The sequence below is a fragment of the Pyrgilauda ruficollis genome, unplaced genomic scaffold (assembly GCF_017590135.1).
Source record: "Pyrgilauda ruficollis isolate IOZ18807 unplaced genomic scaffold, ASM1759013v1 scaffold3, whole genome shotgun sequence".
NCBI lineage: Eukaryota > Metazoa > Chordata > Aves > Passeriformes > Passeridae > Pyrgilauda > Pyrgilauda ruficollis.
The window spans coordinates 26,417,416-26,444,713 of NW_024524377.1; the positions used below are offsets into that span (position 1 = coordinate 26,417,416).

A 27,298-nucleotide genomic window follows, 5' to 3' on the forward strand; every position below is an offset into this window, starting at 1 on the left:
CATATATAATTACAGAATTACTTTGCAGGAGGCAGCTGTTGGATTGTGCTCAGGTACTTTACACCCTTACTTTTCAAAGTCCTTGGCTTTTCCCAGTTGGAGTCTTACCTGACCTTTGGATTCATTTTCTACCATTGTGGACTCCAGTTTGAACTGGGTAAGTTAAAAACACAAATTATTCCATATATATGTAGAAGTTAAAGTTCACTTAAGATAAAGAAGAAAATACCAAAAAGCAGTGTAAATAAAGGTAAAAAAGAGTGGTTTTTAAATTGTAATCTAAAATTCTGCCAAAATATTCCTGAATTGAAATTACAACTATTTTTTAGCATTTGGAAAATAAAGCTGATAGCATATACCTGTAATTTAAAATTCTGCCAAAATATTCCTGAATTGAAATTACAACTATTTTTTAGCATTTGGAAAATAAAGCTGATAGCATATACCAGCACTTTATGACAAAGCTGTTATTCCTTAAGATTTTGATCACAGTATCTGATGTTTACATTTCTTATTACTTTAGAGCTAACTTATCTTTAAATAATCGAAAATTTGTTTTATCCAAAGAATTTAAGTTTTGAAGACTTTATTTGTATTTTATATATACTTAAAATATACCTTGAATCAGACTTTATTTGGATAAGTGCATTTGATTTATTTAAAAATATTATTGTGCAAATTAATTCCAATTGAATGTAAATACGTGCATTGTAGGCAACTTAGTCTGTTTTGCTTCCTCTCATATTACTGGGACTTTCCAAGTGTGAATGAATGCTGAGTGACATTTTGAGATGACTGAAGTTATACTTCTATGCAGTTCATGACCTTTTTCAATTAAAGAAAAAAATAAACTTTGCCATTTTCTCAAAACTTCCATGTGTTTGTTTATTCACAGAATCAGAGGCGGGTTGAGGTTGACTCAGCAAGTCATGTTGTCCATGCTCCCTGCTCCAGCCATCCCATCTAGGCCTTGCTGGCCAGAATGATGTCCAGATGGCTTTGGATCTCCAAGGAAGGACTCTCAGTGTCCCTGGGCCACCTGCTGCAGTTCTCAGCCAGCCTCACAGTAAGAGTGTGCTCTGCTCAGATGGAAGCTCACCTGTTCCAGTGTGTGCCACTCCCCCTTGTCCTGTCACTGGGCATCCCTGACAAGAGCCTGGCTCCGTCTTGGCACCCCCACTTCAGATGATGGTATGTGTTGGTAAGAGTCTCCTTGAGCTTCCTTCTGCCTAAACAATCCCTGCTGCCTCATCCTTTCCTTGTGAGAGAGGTGCTGCAATCCCTGTATCCCTCTGTGGCTGGACTCCCGGCTGTGTCTGTGTGCCTCACACTGGGCACTGCTCCTGTGTGAGTAAAGGCAAGGATCACCTCTGTCACCCTGCTGTGCAGCCCATGCCATCAGCCTGGTCTGGGCACACTGCTGGCTCCTGTTCAACTCCAGGAGCCCAGGGCCTTCTCTGCAAAGGGGCTTTTCCAGCTGCATGGCTCCAGGATGTGTCAGTGTGCAGGACTCTTCCTCCACAGCCCGTTTCTCCAGCCTGCAGAGGTCCCTATGGATGGCAGCAGGACCTGCAGGTGTATCAGCCACTCCCAGTTTGTGTCACCTGCAGCCTTGCTGAGGGCATGCTCTGCCCAGCATCATTAACCAGGATCTTCTGGGAGAGTGTCAGAGCTCTGGGCAGGCAGTGCCTGCTGCTCTCCCTCCAGCTCCTGGCAGTCATGTCACTGCAGAGGGTTGCTCAACTCTGACTTCCCCTTGCTGAACCCATGCTGACTACTGCCAGTGAATCATGAACTTAGCAGATCACTTCCTGGAACTGTTTTCCATGTGTCTGGGGTTTATGTAGAAAATGTTGGTGTTCCTATTTGTAATGATCTAGTTATATCTTGCTGTACTTAATGAGGTGATACTTTTTGTATTAAGTTCTACTGCCCTTTCTGAATGGCTATGTAAGACAAGTGCAATCTTTGTTATACATATTAACTTCCTAGGGCATTAATGGTACATTTGTTTCATTTTCAAGTAGATGGCTGAAATAAAAAACAATAAACCCCAAAACAAGTGTGCTTTAGAAAGGGAATTGCACTCAAAAGATAGGGTTAATTCCTGGTGGCCTGGGTAGCGTGTTTCTTCCAAAGGCACATTTCATTGACAAAGCTTTTCCATTGTTTGAAATACACAAATGGGCTTTCTTTTTAGGGGAAAAAAAACAGTGTGTCCCTGTGGCTGCTTTGGTGTTGCAGCATTAAATTCAGAAAGTATCTGAATATTTACATTTCTTGCAGTGAGAGTTCTTATCAGGAATGATGCCTACTTTTTTTTAACACATCAAGAAAACAAACTAATTTGTTTAATGGCAGTTTGAGACAACTTGAAATTTCTGCCATTTCAAAAATCCTAAAGGAGGAGATAATCTTTGAGAAATGCATCACAGCGGCTTTAAACTGAGAGTAGAGTTAGATTAGACAATGAGAAGAAATTCTGGACAGTGAGGGCCCCTTGAACAGGTTGCTCAAAAGAGCTGAGGATGTCCCATTCTTGGAAGTGTTCAAGGCCAGGTTAGACAGGGCTCTGAGCAACCTGATCTAGTGGAAGGTGTCCCTGCCCATGGCAGAGGGTTGGAACTGGCTGATGTGTAAGGTCCCTCCCAACCCAAGCCATTATTTGGTAATAACTGACTCTCTTCTTACGAGGACAAGTGTGCTTGTACTCTTGCCAAGTGAGGCAAGTTGAGTTTGAAAAAGTACTTTGTAAAATTGGGGCAGAACACGAGTGTGCTATTACTGTGTGTGTTTCAGAAACTGCTCACCTTGGGCATTGAGAGCCTGGCAGCTGACAGGCTTGAAAATACTGCTTGGTCCACTCAGCATTGCAGAAATGAGCAAGCTCCAGAATAAATCAGAGTCTACTCTGAGTTATTGCTCTCTACAGTAGAAAGTCTGCTGAATTTAATGGTAATATTATAAGGCTGAATTGCCAAGTCATTTACCAGTGAGTAATGTGCTATGAGACTAAAAGGAAACTTATAATAATTAAAAGCAGGTACGGGAATGATCACATAGAAGTTCTTATCTGGTATCCCATGTTGTAAGAAGAAAGTTCTTCTGATAATGAAAAATACTACATGTTTAAGGGTTTTCTTTATAATGTTTCTCATATTAGCAATCTGTTTCTTTCTTCCTCTGAAGAGTATAAGCAGGTCTGCAGTTTCCAGTTTCCTAATCAGACATAAATCCCAAAACGTCACTTGCTAGCCAAAGGACTCCCATGCCCAGCAGTGGATGGCAGTGTGTGCTGAATGTGCCACTGCTTGCTGTAGATGTAGCTCTGGTAATTGAAAATAGCAGGGAGCTCCCTTTGCATGGTTTCCAGCTGGACTGGTCCCTATCATAGCCAGTACAGACCAGAGCTTGTGTGAATCTCCCTATGCTGGGTTGACTATGAGGGTACTTCTCATTTCAAAATCAAAACCAGGCTTTGGTGCTGGCTTGGATTTAGAAAATGCACTGGGAATTCCAGGTGATATTGAGCCCTTATGCAGCTGGACAAAGCAGGAATACCCTAGTGGTTCTGTGCCTGTGGTATTTTAATAAAGGGGCTTTTGTGGTTAAAACTTGCTATCTAGACTCATAATGCTCTGTGTGCAGTTCACAAGATTGGTTACAGGCCTGAACTGGAGCTCATTTATAGGCATTTTTCAGCAGGTTAATGCTATAAAATGTAGTGCTTTTATATACTGCTGTGAAAATATCCAGAAACCTCCTTTAAAATTCACAAACTATTCAACATGGCCAAAACTGTTTCACATCCCATAGAAATTCAAGCCTGGCGACAGCAAAGTGTTAGAAGTCATACCAGCTGTGCCAGTATTTGATTTAGATTGGTCAAAGCATCGGATTCAGTGGAGGAAACACCTACTGAACACCAACGAAACTAAATGAGATTTTAATTTATATTTTATTTATATTTCTTGTATTCTATAATTTTCCAGGAGTGTGGGGGCAGGTCGTTTAAATCCTAAGTCACTGTGCACAAGATGTGCTGATGCATGATGAGGCACCTGGAAAACCTTGGGTTGCTGTTGTGGGTTTAGCCACCCAAACCCATTCTACCTTGGTAGGAATCATTTTGCACACACAGCTGAGCTCCTTTGCATGTTTAGCTGACGCACCTGCCCCCGCTTTGCCTGGAGACCAGCACCTGCACTCGTTTATTGATACACGTGGGTTATTTCCAAAGGTGAGGAGCACACCTGCCTCGGCAGCAGCGAGTGGCACATGCTGCTCGGAGCCGTGTTCGCCATCCTTATTTGAAACTGGCAGGCAGGCGGGGGCAGTTCCGGCCCAGCTGAGCCCCGGCCCAGCTGCAGATGCTTTGTGGCAGTTTAATTCCCCTCAGGTGTGCTGAATTCCGTGCCCTCAGCTGTGAGGTGTCCTCGGCCGAGGCGCGTCCAGCGCGGGTTCAGCGCCCCGGCCACGGCAACGCAGCCGGGCTCCCGGTGCTGGGCCAGGCACGGCGGCGGGGATTAGGGACCCGCAAGTTTCCAGCGGCTGGGATGGGGCGGTGCAGCCCGGGCAGCGGCGGGGCTGAGCTGTGCCGTGTCCCGCTGCGGAGCGCCGGGAGCGGCCGAGCGCGGGGCCTCGGGGCGGCGGCTGAGGCGGTCCCACCGCCCGGGGGCGCGGGGCTGCCGGAGCGGGCTTTGTGAGCTGAAAGGTGCGCTTTTTAAAATTTATTGGGTTTTTCGGTTTTTTCCCCCCATTTTTTTGTTAAACCTAACTCCCTTTTATGAGTTAACTTTCTGCCGTGCCGTGTTTTACTGCTGGCAGCCCAGCCTCGCTCGGTGTGAGCAGGGCCTGGCGCGGCGCAGAGGCCGCAGCGCCCGGTCCCGCTGAAGCGCCGGGCATTGGCACCCAACAATCAAACCGCGCTCTGTGCTGCGAACTCTGCAAAACAAGCTACACAGTCCTCCTTAAAGCTGCCCAGATCGCCTTTAATTGGCTTAGCAGGGCAAATTTAAACAGATGCTTTTGGTTTGGGCTGCTGCTCATGTAGTGTTTCCAGAGAAAGTGACTCTCTCCTACAGGCACCCCTTTAGAAACCACAGAAATTAATTTGTGTACCAAGGCTTCAGCTTGGTGCAGAGTACAAAATATTATGTCATTGTCTTGGTTTCTGCTGGACTAGAGTTCGTTTTCCTCTCAGCAGCTGGCACAGTGCTGTGTTTTGGACTCAGTATGACAATTGCATTGATAACTCACTGATGTTTTGGTTGTTGCTAGGTAGTGCTTACCCAAATCAAGGCCACTCGAGCTTTATATTTCAGTTTCATTATGTACAACACGGATTACAAAGAGCACGTTGGAAGTTCGGAGTCACCTGATTGATTCAGGTGATTTTACCCAGGTCAGCTGTAAAGCTGCTGATGGACCCGAGTCCATCGGATCACCACGGGCGGGTTATGGGGCTGGGGCATTTGGGCTGTGAAGAGAGTCCTGAGGGAGAAAATAATGAGGTGCAGGGATGTCAAATGGTGCCAGGTTCCTGTCGGAGCTTTGCTGCAGCAGCAGGAGCGGCAGCTCCCTCCGTTGGCAGCGAGGGGAATTCCCACCAGGCATAGGGATGACATTCTTTGCCGTGAATGATAAAACGGGAGAAGTTTGCCTGCGGAGGCAGTGCCCTTGGAGAGCTTCAAATCTCTGCTGGACAAGGCTCAGTGCAGTCTTTCAAAAATTTTTAATGTGATTTTAAAAGTTCAGAAATGCAAGACCTTCCAGTCAGTTTGCAAGAACAATAAAGTGACATCAGGGAAGGCAAAAATAAGCTGTATGAATTTAAACAAAAATCATTGCACAACTGTTGGATGGCATAATGATTTATTCAGCTCAGCCAATGATGCAATTCTTCTATTTGAACCTGTCATCAAACTTTAATCTATGACAGCCATTAAAGTGTTGAAGTAAAGTGAACTTAGACCTTTGAATCTCAAAATGTTGGACCAAGACTAATGAAGCATATTCACTCACACAATTGTTCTCACTTAAAATAGTAGCAATAGTAGTACAATTAGTAAAAGGAAAAACGTTTTATATAAAGTTAATAAAATTATAATATTGTTAATTTCATCTTAATTTATTCTGGTTTTAATGTCGAACATTTGCGTATGTTTTATTGTGTATATAATATGTTAATACAGTAGTTTGTGTGTACAACATGTAAGTAAATACACATATATTGGGAGGGGTGCTCAAAAATTTCTTGCTCAATCTTTCTTGTGTGATCAAGAAAGTTTAGAGGTCTCAGATGTAGAGGAGTATGGTAGCAAGTAGTGTGGCTGGTTAGTAATGTAGGTATTTAGAGAGTAATGTAGGTATTTAGATGGTGATATAGGCATTACCTGGACATTTAAAAGCTGTTTTTCAGAAAGCACTGTGTTTGTATATGATGGCTTGGGGTTTATATCGATGCCCATCTAGCCACTGTAAGCAGCAGAGAACAAGTAATTTCTGTAGTGTGGGCAACATGCCAGGAGAATTAAATTGGATGTTGTGCAGGCTTCTGAGCAGCAGGGCAGTCAGACAATGAATATCTCTTGCTTTACCTGAATTTAACTCAAGCAGCTGGATTAGCTGTGGAAGACTCAATATCCATTCCCAATACACTAAACTAATCAAAGACTGAAACCTGAGGGGTAGACAACTTGAATATGCATTTACTTCTTCACAAGAAAACTTTAAAAAGCACTCATTGGCAAGTTGTGTCAAGTAATTTTGCCTTTACAGCCTTTGTTGAATGATCATTTAAAATTTAGCAGATGTAGAGTTTGCAGTTTGGGAACTGTAAAATCCCATCTCCTCACTTCACAAATATCACTTCAGTAATCAAACCCTGCTGTTTCTTTGATGTATTTATGTTTCAGTTCAGCAAAGCACTTACATTCACCCTTGAAATTGTCTTTAGTCACTTGCTGTTCAGCAAAGTTCTGGTGCATGTGCTTGATATTAAATGTTTGGAATACAGGTGGGTGCCTCAGCTGAATTTGGGTCTGAGTGATTTGAACTTTTGAAGTTTCATATCAGGCATAATTACAGCAAATTTTTCAAGCAAAAACTGAAATGCTTGCTCTGTGAGAATATGATGCCTTTAAGATGAACACGTGTTATGCTATAATTTTGTGTTGGAGAATAAACAAATTGCATTTCATCATGGGCAGTGTGTAATACTATACTGGCATGAAAACCCCTTTGGAGATTTAAACTGCAAGTTTACTGAGCACGGCAGTTTGTTCCCATATGATCCTGAGTTGATATGTCATCTCAGTGATGTGACTGTGGGATGCAGCAGAGAACAGACTGGACAGAGAAGTGAACCCAGATGAAGTAGAATGGTGTAGGAAACTTCTGCCATGGGCTGTATAAACTGGACAAAACCTCCCACATTTCTCCACGGGCATTAGCAGTAGCAAGGGAAGTTAAATGCCAAGTAGAAGAATTGAGATGCCACGTTCCTCTAATCCAGGTGATTCACAATCCTGGTTTGTGAAAGACACTGGGAAAGATGTCCAAAGTTGTGGATTTACCACTGTCTTTTTCTGAAGACTTAAATGTTTTGTCGTGCGTTAACTTGCATTTTGAACCATTCCTAGAAAAGTCTGAACCTGTCAGTGAAACAGCCAGCAAAGAACATTTGATTGGGGAAGCTTTAATGGAAAGGGATTCTAAATGGGATTAAATGGAGTTCTTGACTATACAGAAACAGGAACCCATATTTTGTCATCTGTAGATGATATCAGACCACACTGTCAAAATTCAGACAATGAGAGGATCTCCTTTCATTCAACATTATGAAAAGAGAAAGAGGCAGTTTTCTCTAATAGAACATCACCAACTATTGTAACCAAACAAAAAATTGCTTCTGCTTAATCTAAAGCATAGAGACTTCAAATACTTTTGTTTATCCTCCTTAAGCAGGAAATTAATCTTGTTATAAAGGGATAAAGCTTCTGTCCCTTGTCAGCCACACACTATTTAATCCCTTCAAGCTGAATTTTACTCTTAATTAATGATGTGGGAGTGCTAATGCATTGGAGATGTTCCTACATATTTTTAACACACTCTGGTACTTAAGACAGCAGTGTATTATATCAATACCTCTGTTTTACCAGCTAAATCAGTACCTTTGTTTTACCAGTTAAAATATATCTGAAGTAGAGAGTGAAAGGTTGAAGACTAAGAGAATTTTGTCTAAACTTTCTACTTAAAATATAAAGCTACTGAATTGTTTAGCTCTTCAACGGTTAAAAATGTTAGGGCTTATGTAAAGGAGATGAAGAAACTGAAGACAAGAAAAATTTCAGGGATGTGATGAAAGATTTATATATTTTTCTCAAAGCAGAAAATTAAATTAACATTAAGCATTATGTTCAAAATTCTGTACTTCCATCTTTGAGCATAGATTTTCATCTGATTTTGTGTATTTTCTCAATGAAATACTTCTTAAATCCCCCAAACATAGCCATATTGTGAAAACCCAGAAGCCTTTCCTAGAAAGCTTGGCTATAAATATCTAGCTACTACTCAAAACTCCCACTGACCTGCAGAAATGCTCTTTCAGATTTCATTACATATTCAGTAAATATGAATATGTACACATCCCTGCATGTGCATCCCAATAAGTATTTATTCTCTAATTGCTACTCTACCATAGCACAGGAGCTCCTTCATTGTTAATATAAAATAGTTGGGTTTGCCTGTTTAAAAAGAGTAAGCTTGCCGTGGTAATTTCATCATTTCAGTTTTCAGGGTGTTTTGATGACTGACAGTGATAATGCAAGGTATTGCTTCAATAACACAGGACTGTTGCTTCAGTCTTGAGATTCAGGCAATTACACAATGGTTGCTCTCTTAGTAACCTAACAAAGCATGGAGAGTTCTGGACTGCTGCCAAAGAGAATTCCACATTCCTTGTCTTCATTTTGGTGTAAGCAAATTAACTGACCTTCCTAAACTTCCTCTTGGAGACTGCGTTTTTCTCTAGCTCCTGGTAGGAGCAAGGTCACCAGAGATGAGGTCCCAGAAGCTAAAAGATGAGAGAGGGACTTTGTGTAAAGGAAATGGTGTGTCTTGGGTACAATGGTCTGTTGTTTGGAACCTGTGGCAGTGAACAAGGGAAGAAGTTAAATAAGTTTTCACATGTTTAACTGGACTTGGTGCAGCCCATGTATGGGTGTGCTGTTGAGAACATTACTGCTATGGTTCCAGTGATGTTGAATGAGTTGTATATTTGTACAATAGATGAGTTTATTGAACCAATATACAGTATTTGTTTTAACAGCAAGCAATTTTGGTAATAATTCCATCTCTATTGGCCAGTAGTATGGGAGTTGTAAAAAATGTTTCCTGTTTCTGTATGGGAAAGAAGAATATAGGGATTTGTTATAGGGTTATAAATAGCATTTTATTTTTATATATTTTTTGCAAATTGCTTATGTCAGTGAATTGGGAATAGAGAGAACTGCTGTCATCACATCTGTGTGATACTGGTGAGATAGTAAGAAGTGTGAAATGATGGTGGTAAATAATTTTTAAATTATGTAAAAAAATTGAGAATACTTAGAACAAATGATAGACTAAAGGACCTTGATCTTTTTGCTTTCAAAGGAAAGACTGAATAACTATTGAATTACATTAATATGTACCCATAGTGGGTGCAGTGATACTGAACTTAATCTATCAACCAAATATGTTCCACATCCACACTTGGAATTTGAGTCAGATATAAAATATGACTTAAGTATTGGGCTATTTACTACTTGAAATATTTTCATTAAAACCACATCTTTTTGTTGTCCTGTATACAGGACAAAGCCTGCTTAGTTTTGGTTCAGTAGTTTAGGTGGCTTTCCTGTCTTTCTTCTGCAATCCCAACCTATCCTAGCAAGTACAAATAGTGGTCTGGGCTTGGGTGTTTTCAGAAGCCAGCTTCCATATTCTCTTAAAGGGAATTAGTCCACAAATAATGTTACAAGCTAAAACATGTCCTGCATTTATTCACTGGTACTATTTGTCTGTTCATTGGATTCACCTCATTCAGGAACTCCTGTCACCAGCCTTACAAATGATCCCGTTGCAGAAAATAACGTAGCATTTGTTATTGCAGGAAATCATATGAGGTGAAATCTTGAGGCTTCCACCTGTTGCACCTGCTGCTGAATATGCAAATTGCCCAAAGGTCTCAGCAGTCTGCTGGAAATGCTTTGCTGGAAGCACCAGTTAATGCATCTGAGCTGATGTCCCTCTGTAGGGAATGCAAAGGAAAGCTGTTGTTCAAACAGGAGATTCTGGGTGAAAGGCTGAAGGCTCAGGCTACTTGGCTTCATTTGGAGGAATTTTCAGTTCTGACATCATGGCTCAGGTGCCTGAAGGAAAGTGTATAATTCAATACTTGACGAAAAGAGTTTAAATCAGTTTTTCAGGTACATACTGCTGTATTAAGAGTATAGAGTGAATTTGTAGTATGTACCAAAAAAATTGCTTCTGATAAAACAGTAATCCAGTAATTTCTGTTTCATTTTAGCTTCCTTACTTAGGTTCTTTTAAAAAATCATTGGTTCAGACAGAATCACAGAAGCATTGGTTGGGAGGGGCCTCTGGAGTTCAGTTAATCTGACTTCTTTCAAAAAGCAGAAACTTTAGGCACCGCTCCATCTGGTCAGGTACAGCTTTGTGTATCCAAATTTCAGAAATCTCCATGAGCACAGATTTGCAGACTACCTCTGGAGGCTTCAGAGCTCCTAGGGAATAATTTTTTCTTGCTGTCCAAGCTGAATCTCCCAAGCAAAGATTTGTACCTGTTACTGGCTACAGTTAAATTCTACCTTAATTTCCATTTCACCAAACTGAGCAAGTCCAGCTCTCCCAAACTTCTCTCATGCATGCTCTGCAGATTCTGATCCTCAGGGAATTACCAGCTACCTTGTGATTCTGGTAATCCTGTTACATAATTCTAATAATGATTCAAAAAACCTGCCTTCATTCTGAAGATGTTTGCTAATATCAAGGGATTTCTAGTAGGATATTGCATTTTTAATGTATTTGTAAGTGGGCTTACTAAACGATTCAAAAATAGGCAAGAAATTGAGAAGTTTGCTGGGTATTTCTGAATGTTGTGTGCTGAATGATCAATTTTGATAAAATCATCTAATTCAGATATTCAGAGCTACTAAATTACAAAGTTGTTTGGTTGGGTTTTTTTTTGTTTTTTTTTTTTTTTTTTTTTTTTTTTTTTTTTTTTTTTTTTTTTTTTTTTTTTTTTTTTTTTTTATGTGCTACGTGCTATCGCTGGCAGGGGAAAAGAAGAAAAAAGAAAAGTCATGTTTGTGCGGGAGAGTGTGAGTGCCGGAATAGAAGTTCAGCAGTGTGAGGCCGATGCTGGCTGAACGAGCAGGCATCAGTTTCCAGAAGGTGGCACTGTCCTTCCACAAATGCAGGGTCTGAGGTTCATGGCTTAAAAGGATGCTCTTCTCCAGACTGTACGAACGGTCTGTCTGCTTCTTAAAGCATAAAGCTCATTTGAGTCTGTTCAGGCTGGGTTTTTGCATTTATATGACATTGGGTAATGAAATTGCTTCATTGGCATAGTTTTTCATTGCAAATTTGAATAATCATACATTATTCCTTCATTATAAATATCTAATTCAAGCAAAGTGTGTTGATGAGGTTTAAATTACTTAGTGGTTTAATTTCCACTTCCCATAAATTTTAAGAAAATCTTGGGTACAGAAGTTTTTCTATCTTCCCAGGGCAGAAAGCAGAAGGAAAAAAAAAGCAAAGAAAAAAAAAGAAAAAAAAAAAAAAAAAAAAAAAATCCCAGGCTGCAATCTGTGATATATTAAAAGTCATATTTAGAAACTACATTATTGATAGTCTTTTAACAGGGTACTCAGGCTGTTTTTGTACACTTGAGTTACGTGCTTTTCTTGATACTTTTTTCCCCCACAATTGACACTGGTAGTGTCACTGACAAAATAATTTCACTGATGTTTTGAATCACTGGGAATGATGCCATTCTCTTTTTTATTTCATGCCTTAGTTGTAAATAGGAAACTATGTTGAAGCATGAATTATTTTTTCCTTAGCTTTTTCTCATGTGAAAGAAAAAAAAAAACAAGTAGGAAGAATCCCATTTATAAAACTGGCAACACAGCTTTGATTTGCTTTACCAGCTGCAATTATTCCATTTGCTGTTGATAAATATACTAAGAAAGGGAACAAAACCCACTTTTCTCTTGACAATGTGTAGTTACACAATTCTGCATTAAAAACTGTTTTATAAACCAAATTATGAACTGTGCTGGCATGCTGACATCTTGATTGTCTGTGTATAGCTGAGGTTTCTGCAGTTTGGTGTGATTTGAGAGGCAGGAGGCACAGGGTGAATGTGTTTCCTGCACAAAGGAAGGCTGTGATTATTGCAGTGGGGAGCTGCACCCCATCTGGATCCCTCAGATCAGCACACAGCTCTGGTGCTGTCACCAGATGGGAGGGGTTTGACACGAGCAGGGCATTAAACCAGAGCTGAATGGTTTAAATCTTGCAAATGCGCATCAAACATTCAGAGCTTCTGCGCTCAAACTGAACTTGGAATTTACTGTCAAATTCTCCGAACTGAAGCTGAGAAGGAGTTGTGGGTCCAGTCTTCCTTGTCTCCCTGTGAGGAGTTTGTTTCTGGGACACCTTTGGCAGCCCTGGCTCTGCACAGCAGTGCAGCCTCTGTCCTTAGGTGTCCTTGTCCCCTCAGTGACCCCAGCTGCTGCTTGTGAGGTTGCTCTGCCCGCTCTCAGGGCCTTCCCTGACAGGGTGGGTCTCCTTTTGGGATGGGCTCTGGAAGCTGCTCCTGCTGGGAATCCTTTGGGCACATCTTTGTGCTCTGATGTCCCTCATTGTTGTCACTGTCAGCAGTTCTTGCGAGCCCTCAGTACATGGATTCGGCTGAAATTGTCCCTGTAGCTCTCTGTGGAGTTGCTCATGATGGATACAGCTGTGTGTTTTGTTTTCGTCCTCGATGTGTGTTCCTGGCTGCATCCTTTCAGGGGCAGGCACCAGGCACAGCTGAGGGACCTCAGGGTCGGCTGGTGTTTCTGGTCACCTCTGTTTCCATCTCACCTCTGGCCATCCCAGCACCACTCAGGGTCTGGGAATGCACGCTGGTTTAGGTGGGAGAGGAGATGCCTTGGCAGAACCTGTGTTCCCAGGTTTTGGGAAGGGGAGCAGGGCATTGATATTAATCAGTCCCCATTTCCTTGCCAGAACTTTTCCCTAATAGAACATTTTCAAGGGAAATATAGGTTGGATATTAGGAAAAAGTGTTTTACAGAAAGGGTGATAAAGTTCTGGAATGGCCTGCGCAGGGGCAGGTGGTGGAGTCACCATCCCTGGATGAGTTTGAAAAAAGACTGGATGTGGCACTCAGTGCCATGGTTTAGTTGAGGTGTTAGGGCTGGGTTGGACTCGATGATCTTGAAGGTCCCTTCCAACCTGGTCCTTCTGTGAATTCTGTGAATTTTGTATTGCAACAACTTGGATCAGTTCACAGTGTCCTGGCATGGAACTGAACTGAATTAACTGGACTGAACTAAATTCAGTCATGGATTAAATTCGAGCCTGTACTGGAACTGAGTAAAAGCATTTGTTTGGTTTGATTTCTTCATTGTAAATTTGCATAATTTCCTACATTTCAGTGTGTCTTTCCTCCCCAACCCCATACTTGACAAGCAAGATTAAAAACTGTAGTGATTAGGCTATAAATGGGTCATAAGGCAAATTAAATGCCAGAACCTGATGTTCAGACAACTGTATTTCTTTTAAAGGTCTTTTCAAAACCTTTTTTGCATTTGTATTAACTGAGATAACTTTCACCTTATAGAGTAACTTTTCTAATAATTTGCATTAATTTAATTTGAGAAATTAATTTGGAGAGCACTACAAAGAATTTGGAACTCCATATCTTAATGTATATTTTGTCATCTGTACAGTGTAGAAATACAAGAAACCCAGTGTTTGTTCAACAATGTGTCTTGAGAGGTCTTATTCAGGTGCTGTTGTGAAAAGAAAAAAAATACAATTTCTTGTCTTCTTAAAATAAGTAGAACTTTGTTTTGAGAACAAAATTTTTTAAACATGTATTTAGTTAGGAAATGTCTCAGGATCAGGAAATACCTTTCTAAGATCACATTACTGGTTAGTGTTAGTACTGAAGTCAGTGTTGCCTGTGTACAACTGCTGTATTAATACTTACATCTTGTGTATAGATTTTATATGGAAGGAAGGATTATTCTTTGCATTGAATTCTGATACTTTATTACTTGTTAAAATGTGTCACTTCGTTGTCGCAGTAAAAGTACACTAAAAAATCCATCAAAATGTATGAATTGTTCATGTTGCTTAATTGCACAATGCAGTTGAATAGCCAGTGTAAATTGATGTTGCTCCAACAGAATGGTTGTGCTCTTTGATCAATTGACCCTGTTTTGAAATGATTTTCAGAACGAATAGTTCATGTGCTGAATAATTTCATACAAGCTGCCTAACTACTTCTCTGGTGAACTCTGGCAATGAGCAAGGACAGTTAATTGTAGACCTGACAATGGTTTGGGTAAAGCAGAATGTCATATAGAGATTCATTTTCAGATTAAGACTTCCTGCAGTGCTGTGTGGTGATTCACTTGAAAAGACAATAATATTTTTATCTGGAATAATTTCTTTTCCAGAACAGACATCTGCTGACAGCAGTAACAGCAGACAAGATACTGGAAAAACTGAGGAAGTGCAATGAATTTCTGGAAATAATTCTCAAGGGACTTAATAAATACTTAGAGAAAAAGCATCTGGTTTTCCCCAGATTCTTTTTTTTTATTGAATTAGGAACTTCTTGAAGTTTTTTCAAAGGCCAAAGACCTTAGCAAGTATGGAAGTATTTAATGGGGATCTTGTTAAGTAATATAACCTTTGCTGTAAGGAGAGGAGCTGGGCTTGGGTCCCCATACACAGACATGACAGCGTGCAGTGACTGCAGTGCAAAGTCATACAAAAACCAGAGCAAAAATGGAAACCCAAATGCTAGTTTCCCAGAGAAACATCCCTACAGTGCAAAGAAAAGGACAAGAAATCTTGTGAGGGAAAAAATCTTAAAGGTGTTGGTTTTGTTTGTTTTGGTTTTTTTTAATAATGGAAAACTATTGTGTTAAGGTTGTGCCTGATTGCTCTACTCAATTTCCTTAACGTTTGCTATTGCTGGGAAGGTATAAATAATAACTTTTTGTGTACTGGAGGTGGATTAGCTGTTGGAGAGAGAATTCTTGTTTATCCTCATGAGTTTATATGTTACAGAGACTGTAAGTAAAGTTTTACATCTTTAAACTGATCTTCAGTAAATACAGTGGGGGAAGCATCTTTCAGGGGGCAGGACACAAGAATTATTGCTGAGGATAAACCTTTTTTAATCTAACTTTAAATGGTCTTTTAGGTAAATTGTTCAGATGTTTTTCTTAATTATATATTCTTAGGTACTATTGGAAAGAATAAAATGGAAACAGTAAAAGGACATGGGCATTTCCTGTGTTGCAGGAATTAAGTTGTGTATGCTGTTTTGTTTGGAGAAATATGCCATTGATGTTTTATATTTGGGTTTGTAAAAGGAAAAAAAGCATCTCAAGCCCCTGTTGAGCTGCTGGTGAATGAAGGACATTGTACTGGTATCACAGGGGGAAGGAGCCATTTAATAAAAGAAATAAAAGTAATATAGTAAGAAATATATAAGAAATATATAAGAAATGCAAGAAAACATAATCACGCCTAAGACCAGACGTTCAACTTCTTAACTTTTAAAATGTTTTGCAGGATTTTCTGGGGCAGAATAATAGACAGAGTGAGGACACTGTCACCTTGGTGTGAGGACAGCTGGCTAAGCAGAATCGAGTGACTCTGGGAGCACTTGTTGAGCTTGATGCTCATGCTGAGGATGTTCCTGCATCTCTGGTAAGCAAAAAAGGCAAAGATGAGAGTGACTTTGAATGGTTAAAACAGCTTAGGTGCTGCTGGGAGGTGAGTGATACCTCTCAATCCTATTAGAAGGTAATTCCTGTTCACAGTTTTTCAATTTCTGCTTGCTTGCTCACACAGGGAATGGTTATGCTACAGTGAGAATTTCTGCTGATAAGAGAATACCTGGAACAATCATTTTATGGATTGCTAACTAGAATGGCCAGTAGCCAGACGTAAACAGATTTTAATTAAAATTACTTGCTTCATCTTTGCTGAGTCTCAGTGCATTTGCTGAATTTGCAGGGAATGTTACAGACAGAATTTGTTGACTCAAAGACTGTATTTTGGTTTTGTGATGCTGCAGGATAAAGAATGCTATAGGGATGACAAAGTTAAAGATTTTAATTGACTTACGTATAACGCACCAATAAAACAATATTGACAGTACTTACTGGAAAAATACGAGTGCTTTTACTGGATAGTGGTAGGATACAATGTTTTACACAAATCAGGACAAGATCTCTTGTAATACAAAAGACATTTTATGTGAAATATAAAATAATAAAAAGTAGGGGTCATGCATTAACCATAACTACAACTATTGATCATGATTGCTTCTGTTTACCTTTTAGAAAGTCCATTAACTTCCTCAATAGCTAGACAACACAGTTTTACTCTGCAATACTGTTAGTAGGGTATTATTTTAGGTAATGTTTAGTTTAAAACCAGTGGTTTTATTTGGTACTTTATGGTCTATGGAGTGGTAATTTTTTCTTTCTGAGCCCATGGCAGGGGGTTGGAACTCGATGATCTTTAAGGTCCTTTTCCAGTCCAGGCCATTCTATGATTCTGTGATTTGTGCCTATAACTCTTAATGAAATAAACAGAAATTCAGAACACAGAAAAATTTTGACACGGCTGATAATTTTTCTCTGGAAGAACTTTTGGTGTCAAGATTACCCTGACTTTGAATGTTTTTGAACACCAAAACCTGCCACTAAATTCAGCTGAAAAGCTTAATGTCTACTTATTTTGAAAAGCGGGTCCAGGTTAATGAAAATTGCTAAAAATTAAGAGACAAGAAAATCAGTCTGTCATTTGAGGATAGAATTTGGATATTATCCCTATTTCCCCTTTTCCTTCAATGCACTTACTTTGGCACTAGAAATACTGCAGATACAGGGCATTGATTGTACTTCTGGAAGTGAAACTACTTGTTGAAATTGGAGGATGTATGCTGGCATTCTGATTGTATATGTAATTTTTTTTCAAGTAATTACAAGTGTTAATAATTCAATCACTCAGGCTAAACAGTCGACAAATGTTAATGAATTCAAGACTTGTACAGTTCATCCTCCATTTCACTTTTACACAGCTTTGATCAAAATTCTTTTTGAACTAATGGAAAGATGATTAGCATTTTAAAACTAAATAATGATAGCTTTTAATTTTGAAAGGTGAGATAGAATCTACCTCAAATTGGTGGTACATATTATGCCTGTAGTTATGAGTTTATGGTTGGATATTAGGGCCATAGGAACAGTATAAAATGCAACTCAAGCTTTTTGTAACAATAATTTTTTTCAAAAGCAGAATTAGTGAGCAAACCCAGGATAATTTGCAAACATACCCAGTGACTGCTTATGCATTCTTGTCAATGAAGAAGGATTTTATAGATGATGAAAGCTGTGTATGTTGGGCTGATATTAGAGAACTATTCTTTAATTATTCAAATAGTAAGTCTGAAGTGAGATAGATATGCTGAAAATAATATGTGACTGAAACTTTGAAGTAGGGAAAGAAATAATGCAGGTTTTAGCTGAGTTTTACCCAAATGCTAAATTCCTTTTTCTAGACTGTGCTTAACATGCAGGTTTCCTGTGTTCAGTTTACAGTCTGCAATTGCTGGTAGCAGCTTATGTGGCAAATGTAACCTGGCTCCATCTCCCTTGGGTCTCTCTTTGGGCACTGACAAGTGACTGAGCCACGCAGAAATTTGGGAGCTCAGCAGTTCTTCCAGTACATTTTTGACCAACTGCTGAACACTGTTATGTGCTGCGAGATTCTCTCTCTATCCCTGCTGATGCTACTGCCTCATCTGACAGATATTCAGGTTTCCAATCCCTATTGCTTTTCCAGACCCGTGGTGTTACTCAATTTTCGTTTATCTGTGTTTATCAAATTACTCAAACTCCTTGTACATTTACAAAGTTCACACTTTATTGATATCATGCTGTGCTGGTGGGTTATAGATGTATTTCCTGAATGTCTCTATGCATTTTACCTGTGAAAGCTTCCTTCTCTTGTGGGTAGGATGAACAGTGTCCCTTTCATCTGTTTTCCTGAACATTTCTAAAAGGGGGAAGGAAGGCATCCTCCTTCAGCTGGTGATGGGTCGTTCCCAAGTACAGTGATCCATAACGCCATTCATGGTACATTTCTCCACCAAAACTTCCTCTCCTAAATTTAGGCTTTTTTCCACAATAGCCATTTTCATTAGTGAAAAATTCCCTTCATTTCTACTTGAAAATATTCACTTATGCATGCAACTGTATTAAAGCTGTTCAAAATTTCAGAGGGATATTATTTTGAATTAAATATAAAACTAAATGTGATTAAACTTTCTAGCAGGTAAGAACTCTTATTCTAAATACATTCTCTCAAAGAGGAAAATTGTTTTTTGTAAACAAAGAACTTTAGTATTCATCTATCTCCTCTTAAATTGCACTATGTGCCTGCTATGATTTCATACTGATGTGCTTTTGCTGTAATGACAGAAGGGAATAAATTGCCTTAAGAAGCACTTTGAGGTAAACATTTGAAGAGCTTACATTTCAATTTTGAAAGTTTGTATTTTTCCCTGTGGTAATGCAAGAAGATGGCCTCTGCTGATGGCTCCTTAGGGAGCTATCAAACAAACAAATGAACAAAGAACATGGAAAAAGCCAATAGTTTGCATATAATCAAACTCAGAGATCCTCAGTTTATTACAGCACTGGAAAAGTGCATTCAGTTTGGCAGTGCTGGAAGGTTGATGACTAATGGAAGTGTAAATTACAGAAGGACCTGGAGGGGGCACAATTAGCTAAAAAATGAAAGTAGTGAATATCCAATGTTCTCATAGTTAAGGGAAATAAATATGTTTTTTCCCTCCTTGTTTTGAACCAAGCTAGTATTATTGAAGCCCTCACTCCAAGTAATACTTAAAACTATACTAAGATACTTCTTAGCACAATATAATACTCAGTTAAATCTATATATTTAGTTGTTTTATGAGAATTGCCATTTCTTTCTTTTTTTTTCCATATTAGAATAATAATATTTTGATACATTATCTTGCTGGAAAATCAGTTAAGGTGAGAATTTTGAAAATAAATGTGCAATTCTGTTTTAAAGTGATTCCTTGGCTAAAACCTGGTAAGAATTTCTGGCATTTGTTTATTCCGCCTCCCCTGCCAACATTTTTTTACACTGCTGGGCGACTGGTACCACAAGTGTGGACATTTCTCACATCTAATACTTCACCTTGCAATTCTGACATTCTTTCATCCAGTTAGGAATTTATTTAATTAATTACTTTCATCACCTTTCCAGTCTGGAGCTCCTGATGCTAGTTGCTCACCTTTTTTAATAAAAATATTTACAAGACTTAATGCAGTAGTCACCTCACATGCAAAAGCTGCATTGGGCTTTTTTATCTGTTAGGGACAGAGAAAGGCCTGGGCAGTCTAAGTTTAGCAGAACTGTTAAAGATATTGCTAATAATCATTTTAGTCAGAGCTTAATGTTTTGGGATTACATTTGAATGTACCTTTGAGGCAGTCTGTGTTCTATAAATCTAACTCTTTGACTTTAAATCTTACTATTTTACATCTCAAAAAATCCCCTCTATCCCTGTGTGCCTAAATTAGAGTATGTAATAAATAAAATTACTTTCCTTTGATTCCAAACCTTTCTGTCAGCAGAAATATGATGATGCAGAACCTGAATCCCAGCTGCCAGTGTAGATTACACCAGTCATCCCCAGGGAATGTTCAGTGTAGACCCTTTTTGATGATTTTATCCAGTAAAGGCAAGAAGCACTCCAGTAGAGTCCAGCAGCAACTGAAGAAAGCCACGAGGCCAGCAAAGGCAGAGGTAGGCAGCCCCACAGAAAATTCTCTGTGAATTAATGGTTCACATAGCCCTTGTGAACCCTTGTTTGGCTTGGGCTACCTTCACAGGTCAGACTCTTTTTACAACAGGCTCTATGCTGAGATTCTTTTAACCATTCTTTTCTCATTCAAACCACGTTACTTTTGTGACTTGAAAAAATTTACATTTTGTCCCACGGTTAGCTTTGTGTCAGGATTTTGTGCATAAATTGCATGTACATGCATTTAACTGATGAGGAGCCATAATTTGGAAGGACTTAATGCTAATAATAACTCAGTAATTATTACAGTAATAATATTAAAATTATCAATTTGTTGTTAACTGAATGGAAGAAAACAGAAATAGACTGAAACACAAGACTGAAAAGGAAATACAGATCAAACGACATAGCTTGCTCTCATTCTTGATCTTCTGTCAAAAGCTTTACACTTTTTAATGATGATAGATTACAATTAGGTCTCAGAATGATCACCATGCCTGAAATACAGGAATGACTCTATGAGTAGCTCTCTGCCAAGGGCTTGGTGACCTAGGTAATTGGGAAAAAGCTATAAAGATTTTCCACATCTTTATTTCTACCTTGAAAAAAGAATTTGAAGTAGTTTCTGCAAATTCTTACACTGCATTTCAAATCACCTGAATGGACTTCACCTTATTTTGTCTGAGATGCTCACAGTATTCAGAAAAATAATTAATGATCCTTCTATCTTACTCTTCATATCTGACCATGACCACTTTCTTGCCCAGATAACACTTTTGCCAGTTCACTTGTCTTAATTTAAATGATGAAAATCTATCACCAATATTCAGTGACATGACCCAGGACTTCTTAGACTCTTAAAAAAAAAGATTAATTGTGTACTTTTTTCATTGTAAATATCAGGGCTTTAGAAATACTTTTTAATTAAAGAAATAGCATAAAGTATGCTGAGAGAGAAAGAATGGATTTTTGGTTGGAAATGCTTATAAAAGAGTACAAAGTGAGAGACATTAAAGGATCTAAACACTTGACCAGATTGCAGGAAATGGGCAAAGAATGAAAATGAGACTTTCTTTGGGCATTAAAAAAAAAAAAACAACAAAAAAACCCCAAAAAACAAAACAGCAAGTTGAAGACTTTAGTCCTTTTGGAAATGGTCACCTGGAAAATGAACAGAGAAGTGATGACATTGGAAAAAGAGACTGAGGGGGAACTAGTTCACTATGCAAACTGGGGTTATAGCTGCCCCAACTCTGGAAGCTGCAATAACAACAACAACAGCTGGGTTGGGCATAGGCCATTTGCAAACCAAACTCTCTCGTGCTTTGCTTGACACTAATTTTCTTATTCATGTTTTTCTGCCATCAGCTGCAGCCTAACTCATAGTTACCTAGTACTAGTGTGGTGTGATTATTACTGATGACATATTATCATTGTAACCTTAAAAACTGGCACTAGAATAGAGCTCTAACAAAGATGGAGCTAAAATGGATGCTCTCTTCCCACCCCCACACCCCGCATAATTTCTTCACTTTCTAGAGAAGAACTTAAAAATTACTCCAAAGATAGTAGTCCTGTGCTGTACAAGAAGCTTCTTAGAGTAACGTATATTTAAATGTTTTTTTAAAAAGCTTTAAGCATGTCAACCTCATTTCTGTAACTTAAGAAAAAATACTTCATGGATTGATGTATCAGTTTAAGGGATAATTTACTCTCAAGATAGGGAATTCATAAATACTTTGAAGAATGTTGAAATACATGTTTCTAGGATCCCCAGCATCAGGATTTTCTTGCAGAGTGGAAAGACAAGTCAGGGGAGTTTCAAAAGCTGCTGTTCATTCACTGCCTGAGACCTGACAAATGTACAAAATGTAATGTACAAAACTTTCACCTTAGTGAGAAAGGTCTGTCTGCATCTTAAAAACCAAAAAATATTTGTAAGTATGCATGCACTTGTATTCTACAACAGTCTCTCATAAAGGAAAATAGAAATTAATAAGATTTTTAAAGAACTCCAGCAAGTTTGAAATTTTAATGAAAAATTTTTAAAAACAGAATAGTAGGACTTTAGCTTTTGTTGTTTCAGTTGCACACCAAAATTTCCAGTGCCCTTCCTTGAGACTGTCTTACACACCTTGTGCCTACCCTTATTCAGTGCACCTGCTATTTTTGCTGGATGTCATTGTCTGTGTCAATTTGATCTGATCTAGAAAGACAGCTTAGTGGTAAGCAGGAGAGTAGATAATGCAGGTGCTTAAGCAAGTGTTGCAGACACACAGATCCCTTTAGTTCCCTGGAAAGTGTTTTGAAGCAGAACTGTTGTGATTTGAGTCTAGGTATAAGGTTTTAACACAGATCACAGAAAGTACTCACAGTTGTGAATCTTTATTCAAAACAAAAAGTCAGCTTGCTAAAAATCAGAATAGAAGTATTTGCTTAGACATTTTCCATACACTGTCAGGGTAGTGGAACTACTCTTAGCTCCCATCCCAGCCATACCAAGAAAGCACACTGTGAGAGACAGGCCATACCTGTCTGTACTCACTCCTCCCATCCAGGAGCAGTTCTCTACATGCACTTCCTCACACACCTGTTCAGCTTTGGATTCGCACTCAAAGAGAGGAAATTAAGAGTCACTTTTAGAGCCAGAGTCACAGCTCACTTGTCTGGGCTCCTTTTGGCCGGCAGCTGGCTGCTGGGCTGAAGGCTCATCCCCGAGAGGCAGCGGTGCTGGGAGCGAGGGTCTGGAGCCAAAGTAATTCACCAGCCTCTGCCTCGTCGCTGCGACCTCTTCTTGAAAAGAGTTTATGGTGCGGCTGCCAACTTTGCACTTGAATCAAAGCAAGAGATTGAGCCTTTCAGCGGAGCAGCTTAACTGTGTCATTCAGCCACATTCCAACCCTCTCTCCTCAGGCTGCATTCGGGTATCAGTGTTTCATGATAGCAGTCATACCCTGGTCAGCCCAGTGCACAGCCCTCCCAGCTATTGGTGACAGTATCCTTGGGGCTAAGTGCCCTCACCTGGGGCTGCTGCTTCTCATTTTTTATATGCTTTACTTAGAAATACCGTCATATTATGACCCTCTTATATCTTGAAACATTGCTCTAAATCATTCACAGTTTAAGATAGGTAACACCACTCTTAGTCCACTTTAAGATATCACTGTGCCACATGATCCTATTTTTTGTACTTTAATCTGTTGCACAGCGACCTTAAATGCTTAACCTTGAGAGTCACCAGGTATATATTTAATACAAAACATTATTAGCAAGGCAGAATCTTATCTGTGTAAACCCACCAACAAGTAATAAGCAGAACTTTTTACTGTTCCTCATCAGGGAGCTTGGTTCACTTGATTCTTACTGTCCGTAGGATTAGGGCTCACAGATCAGCTGATCTTGATCAACTGAGCTGCTCAGTTGTGTGCTTTCTTACATGTCAACACTATGGCATCAAACTCCCCAGAAGTGAGGAGGAGTAAAATATTTGAAATGAGCTTTAAAGTTTAATTAGGCAGATTTATATGTAAAACTGGACAAGTGAAGCAATGATCTGGTCAGATTTTGTCTTTTCACATATGTTGTTCATCCCTCCTGTGAATGATAGAGCTGCTCATTGTTGAGTTTTGTGCATTGATTATTGCACCCTATATATTTTTTCTCTGCTGTAATGAGTTGGAAAAACACTTCTAAAGGAAACAGATTTGCATTCAAAAACCAGACAATAAATTACACTGAGAAGTGCTTAGGTGCAAATTTCTTAGCCAATAATACACATAAATCATTACTTCAGAATAAGTCATGTTTGAGCTTTAGACAATCATTCCTGGCTGATGCTTGGAAATCTTAGCAAGAGAAGTTGTTTATATTCTAGCTTTGAATTTCAGATGACAGTGGCTAACACTTACAATGAAGGTCCTCAGCCGTGTCATCTCCAGCATGTAGTACTCCTCCATTGTCAGCTCATCAAAGTGCTTGGGAAGTGATAAAAAGTCACAGGTGTGACGTTTTCTGTGTTCCTCCCTGCAATATCAACCCAGAATAAGAACAGATGTTAAACCCACAGAAGTTTCATTTCAGGAGAGGAAGAGATCTGTACAGACAGGTCTCTTCAGTACTTGTGCTGTCTGTCAGCAGAAATAATATCATACAGAAAAGATGAAATAGATTTTAGTGGATCTCAGATAAAAGCTAGTTGAACAATTTCACCGTTACTGGGCAAGATAAGCTTCCAGTTTTGTGCACTGTCATAGTGGAAATCGACAGGGACATTAACTCATTGTAAAATGAGTTAATTTTACTACATTACTACAAAGATTACTACAGAAATTTGGAGAGATACTTCTCAAGAGCATTGGTACATCTTTGCTTACCATGGGTCATCATTTGGTTCCCAGCCCACCAGTTCCAACAAGCAAAAGAAACATTTTGCCACATCTGGTTCATTTGCAGTTGGACAGTGGATGAAGCCAGCCTTTGCCATCTGCAGGGGACAGTTTACAAGTTTAGAGCATTATCCCACACACACTACTCATATTTACTCATATTTCCTGGCACTTTAGAATCATATCTAGTCAGGACACCAAAATTTAAGTTTGTTTCAGTAACCAAACACCTCAGGCAACTCTAGCAGTATGACTCATCTGAGATTCAGGCTGGCAGTGTCATGTGTGTGCCAAAGGAGAAGTCAGGTGGATTTTTTATTTAAATAATTCCCATTTCTGAATTTGAAGTAGCGATCATTCCACTATATCCTTCCTGCTGGATCTGTACTTGTTTAATGTAGGCTGCTTTCTCATGAATAGAAATTTGCAATTAGAAAGACTTATGTAACACAATAAATTAATTTTTAAATGACAGGAACAGGAAAAAAATAAAAAGGGAACAAGAACAGTAAATATTAAAATCTGTAGGCAGACTGTGGACTGAACACAGAAAAACCAGAAAATTCCACTACAGTATTTCTGAGCAGGGAACAGAGGAAAGCTGAGTATTTAACTCATCTTCAGGCTTAGTGGACTCCTCTTGAACCTGAATACACTTAATAATGACTTCACATTCAGGCACAGCATATATAAATTAAGGCAACGGCAAACCAACCATTTTCAGACTTACATTCTCTGGAGTGCACTTGCAGTTTTCCTGGAAGGGCCACTTGGTGAAGGTTTTTAAACGGGTCTCATATTCATACATCTCCTTAAAGTCAGTTAAGAGCTTGGAAGCTGAGCTGAGCTCTTGCAGCAGAGTCTCCATCTAGGAAGCCTGCAGTCAGTGAAAGGCAGAGCCTCCCCTCCTGCTCCCACTTTTAAGGCCTTTGCTAATTGGTGACACCTGGAGGGCAGGGGAAGGCCTCACAGAGCCTTAGTCCCTTCCTACACAGGTGAGTTTATGGGCAGGACAACCAAGGGAAATGAAGCTGCTGGAATTTCTTCCCTTTGTGTCACAGTCTGTGTCCTTGGTCACATTATATATTTTTTAACTGAAAGCACCTATGGTAATTGCAGATTTTACAATTGAAATGTCAAAAACTGCAGGTTTAAAACTCTTGCAGTTACAGAAACTTGGCATATAAAGTTTTTTAAAAAATACTATCCTGCTTGCAAGCAAAGGGGTTGAATTGACATTGCTGTTTGAATCCTTCAGTGTTTCTTGAATTTCATGTTCAGAGATTAATTCTTAGGATTGTCTTTGCAAATAGTGTTGCATTTATTTACTGTAAAGAGGAGGTGGTTGTTTTATAATAAGTACTCATTTCTGTTTTAAAGTATTATACAGCATAGCCAGATGCTGAATGATAATATTTTAAAGGTGTATATCTGTAAGGGTTTACAGTATCAAAGCATTAAGCTGTCATTTTATAAACTGTCTCTTGTTTTGGTACAGAGTCCAGTTAAATTCAGTAGACGTTTAAACATCAGTGTCTTCAAGACTGCTGCATGTAGTAGCTTTCTAAGCCAAGATCTTACCACCTCTGAAGGATGTTGCACTGTGACACTTGAAAATTCAAATCTTCTCCGAAATACAGATGGAGTAAGTACAGAAAATAATCCAGCCCATTATTCTGTCTAGATGTGGTGACAGAAATGAGATTAAAGAACATTTGTATAGGACTTCCAATGTCAGCTCTTGGGGCATTGCTTTTGCCTAGGTTTACAAATGCTACCTCACTGATTCCTCTGGGACTGTACTGATGTCTATTGTATTTGCAGGAATACTGTCCTTGAAATTTATATCAGATATTTAGAGTAACGTGTTACATGAAAATATGATACTTTAATTATTTTTTTTCTTTTTCCAGATAATACCAATGGTGGAGGAATTTATCATTCATAACCTGGGCCCTCCAAGCATTGATATTAATAGTTTCTCCTGGTGATGACTCCAGGGCAGCTGATGATCAGGTATTTTAATCTCTTTTTTACTGTAGTTGCTGTTTGTGTGTGTATGTGTGTGCACATGTGAATGTATTTGTATGAAGCAAGGAACTTTGTTTAACTAAAAATTAGAATGCCAACCCAAACCCAAAACCTGTTTTTAACTGCCCAAAAACAGTAAAATTGATCTCATGCTTCTCTTTAAAATAAGGTACTAATTCATGTATATTGATTGCTTTCAGGAATGAATAATTTGTGTGTTGTTTAAAAGAAACTGTAGGTTAAATATTTTGGCATATTTTATCATCTTGGGATGTCATGAGCTATTTAACTAATTAATGTGTGTCATTTCAAATGGAAAATGCAAAAATGGAACAAAACCACAATAGTTTAAATGTTTCTTGTAAGCAGTCTTATCTGAAAATGCTATTTTTTTCAAAAATGCTTTATGTGTAATGTATAATTTAATCAAAAACACCACAGTAATATGGGACCTTGGAGTCCTGGGTGATATTTATGCATCAGAATTGAAATATGGGATGGTTTTTTTTGCTTTGATTGTTTTTATGGCATTTAAAACAAACAAAAAATTCCCAACAGCCCAAATTCGTTCTTATGTAGAAAAGTACTGCTAGAATACTAGAAGGTAGGATTATACATGTAATAACACATCCTAAGATGTATTTCTTGCATTTCCTGCCTATAATTCTGTCAGAATTCTGTGCTGTTGAGAATGACAGGTACATTTCAA

At 38.9% G+C, this 27,298-nt stretch overlaps 1 protein-coding gene across 1 annotated transcript; it reads right to left on the reverse strand.

Moving 5' to 3' along the window:
• Positions 1–22,182: 22,182 nt before the first annotated feature.
• On the reverse strand, positions 22,183–25,467 carry LOC121356434 (baculoviral IAP repeat-containing protein 5.1-like). The gene is made up of 4 exons (XM_041472809.1): positions 25,289–25,467; positions 24,547–24,656; positions 24,082–24,196; positions 22,183–23,003 (listed from the first exon to the last, which is right to left on the reverse strand). The coding sequence occupies exons 1-4, from the start codon at positions 25,424–25,426 to the stop codon at positions 22,800–22,802; spliced, it is 567 nt and encodes a 188-aa protein (XP_041328743.1). The 5' UTR covers positions 25,427–25,467; the 3' UTR covers positions 22,183–22,799.
• Positions 25,468–27,298: the final 1,831 nt, after the last annotated feature.